A 2730-nucleotide genomic window follows, 5' to 3' on the forward strand; every position below is an offset into this window, starting at 1 on the left:
GCGGCGGGGGGGGGGGGGGGGGGGGGAGAGGAAGAGCTTGAGTTCCTTCTGAGCTGATTTGGGAACCAACCCGGGGTGGAGGATCCGGAGCAGGGTCAGGGAGGGAACAGCCTAGGTGTCCGTCGTGGCCGCTTTAGGCAAGTGGGTGCTACAACCTGGGGGGTGGGGGTGGGACCGAAACTCCTGGTATCCAAACCTATGAAAAAGGCTAGGGAGGAGGTTAGAGGAAGCACCCAGCTCGCAGACCAAGAGCACAGGGGTTTGTAAGAGCTGGACCACTCACCGACCGGGAATGGAGAAGAGAGCTGGTGGGTTCCCCAGACGCCTCTGGAGCTCCGGGACTGTTCAAAGGCGGGATGACCTCGGGGGACCGAAGCGAGCGGGGAGAGCAGAAAAGAAGAGGGGAAAACAGTGGGAAGGAAAAAAGAAAGGGGAAATGAGGAGAAACTGGAAACAAAAGGAAGGTGTGGGGGCTGGGTGAAGCGAGAGGAGGGACAAGGCGAGGGGGACAACGGCTAGGTGAGGTGGAAACAGAAGGGGCGAGGAGGGAGGAGAGTGTGAGGAGCCTGGAGGGGAGGGCCTGGCTCAGAGCAAGTCACCCTTCTTGCGAGCTAAGAGGCATTAATGGGCCGCAGCTTGCAAGGCTTAGTGCTGTTTTCTTAGCTTTCCCGGAGGAGGGTGAGCAATCTGCACAGGCCGTGGTGCCAGCGCCACGCAGCGGGTGCGACCCGGCTCCTGGCTGTCAGGTCCCCTCTTGGCACCGGACTAGGGAAATCAGACTGGGAAAGGGAAGGCCCACACTCTTGGACCTGGTTTCTGGAACGAGACAAAGATCTGGGGGTTTGCTACCTAGTGAGAAATAGGTCCAGGAAAGGGGAGCGGGGGAGGGGGTGGGAGAAGGAAGCTCCCTGGGAGGTTGGCAAGGGCGCAGTCACCCGGGGCGCAGATCTGGGGTCCTCCAGCGCCCAAAGTGATCCTGCTTCTTCTGCTTTTGTTCCGTTCCTCTCCAGATACTGGGAGGATTTCCACAGCTGCACGGTCACAGCTCTTACGGATTGCCAGGAAGGGGCGAAAGATATGTGGGATAAACTGAGAAAAGAATCGAAAAACCTCAACATCCAAGGCAGCTTATTCGAACTCTGCGGCAGCGGCAACGGGGCGGCGGGGTCCCTGCTCCCCGCGCTCTCCGTGCTCCTGGTGTCTCTCTCGGCAGCTTTAGCGACCTGGTTTTCCTTCTGAGCGCGGGACCAGGTTCCCCCCACCCCCACCCCCGGCGCACCCACCCACACTCACTCCATGCTCCCGGAAATCGAGAGGAAGAGCCATTCGTTCTCTGAGGACGTTGTGATTCTCTGTGATGTTGAAAACACTCATATGGGATTGTGGGAAATTCTGTTTCTCTTTTTTTTTTATTTTGTTTGATTCCTTGTATTTTTATTTGCCAAATGTTACCGATCAGTGAGCGAGCAAGCACAGCCAAAACCGGACCTCAGCTTTAGTCCGTCTTCACACACACAAAAAGAAAACGGCAAACTCACCCCCATTTTTAAATTTTATTTTTTATTTTTTTTTGGCAAAAGAATCTCAGGAATGGCCCTGGGCCACCTACTATATTAATCATGTTGATAACATGAAGAATGATGGGCTCCTCCTAATAGGGAAGCGAGGAGAGGAGAAGGCCAGGGGGAAGGCATAGCAAGAAGAGCAGTGTCCACGTGGGAAGCATCTGGCGAACACTCACGCTCACGTCTTTCTTCTACAGTACCTTGTTTTGATCATTTCCACTGCACATTTCTCCTCCAGGAAAAGCAAAAACACACAGTGTGGGCTTTTTGCATCTTAAGGCTAAGAGCGAGCTGAAAGCAGGCGGGGTGGAGTGGGAAAGGTGGTCAAAGGAACTGCTCTGGTCACTGAGGGGCTGGCTTCACCTACTGTCGACGCATCTTTCAGGTCCACCGCCTTTGTGTTCCCTCCTCTCTCTTGTTTTAGCTGTTCCACATACAGTAATACCTGAATATCCAACGGTATAGATCACAAGGGGGTAATCAATGTTAAATCTAAAACATAGTTAAAAAAAAGATTTTGACATAAAAGAGCCTTGATTTTAAAAAAAGAGAGAGATGTAATTTAAAAAGTTTATTATAAATTAAATTCAGCAAAAATTTGCTACAAAGTATAGAGAAGTATAAAATAAAAGTTATTGTTTGAAATGGGGGCGTCGTTTTATTTTTCCTCGGCCGAGTTTCCAGAATAGAGAAACACATGGGTGCTAGGTGATAAATTCACCTGTTCACCAAAGGGGTCGGATGACCTGCTGTCTTCACGGGGACCCTCAACAGGACACTTGACTGTGTCTTCCAGTTTAGGCTTATGTTTGGAAGAAAAAAAAAACGCAAAAAGAAAAAAGTCGTTTTCAAATTAGAGGCCTTTCCTATGTGTGCACTGTAGGCTTTCACAGGCAGATACAATGCCCGCGGTCAGTCGCTGCTCAGGTCCCAGGTGAGCCTGAGCTGTAACCCATGGGCCAGGCCCTCACCGCCACACGCCTCTTCCTCTGTGGTGGCTAGAGAGGCAGGCTGCAAAGGAACCGCCATTAAGGGCTCTGCAGAGGGGCAGAGAGGCTGCGTTCCCAGGCGGGGATCAGGCGAATCCTTTCATAATTAATAAGACAGCTCAGCTGAAATGGTGAGGAGACGGGGCCCTATTGATCTGCCAGTCGATCTACTTCCA

At 52.1% G+C, this 2730-nt stretch overlaps 1 protein-coding gene across 1 annotated transcript in view; it reads left to right on the plus strand.

Moving 5' to 3' along the window:
- The window catches only part of Nrn1 (neuritin 1), an 8596-nt gene extending 6384 nt beyond the window's left edge, over positions 1-2212 (plus strand). The window contains exon 3 of the mRNA XM_050142529.1: positions 1011-2212. Within this exon, the coding sequence (XP_049998486.1) occupies positions 1011-1239 (229 nt within the window). The 3' untranslated portion in view covers positions 1240-2212. The remainder of the gene's footprint in view (positions 1-1010) is intronic.
- Positions 2213-2730: the final 518 nt, after the last annotated feature.

Source organism: Alexandromys fortis, unplaced genomic scaffold (genome assembly GCF_014885135.2).
Source record: "Alexandromys fortis isolate MF-2015 unplaced genomic scaffold, M_Fortis_MF-2015_v1.1 scaffold_5, whole genome shotgun sequence".
NCBI classification, from domain to species: Eukaryota; Metazoa; Chordata; class Mammalia; order Rodentia; family Cricetidae; genus Alexandromys; species Alexandromys fortis.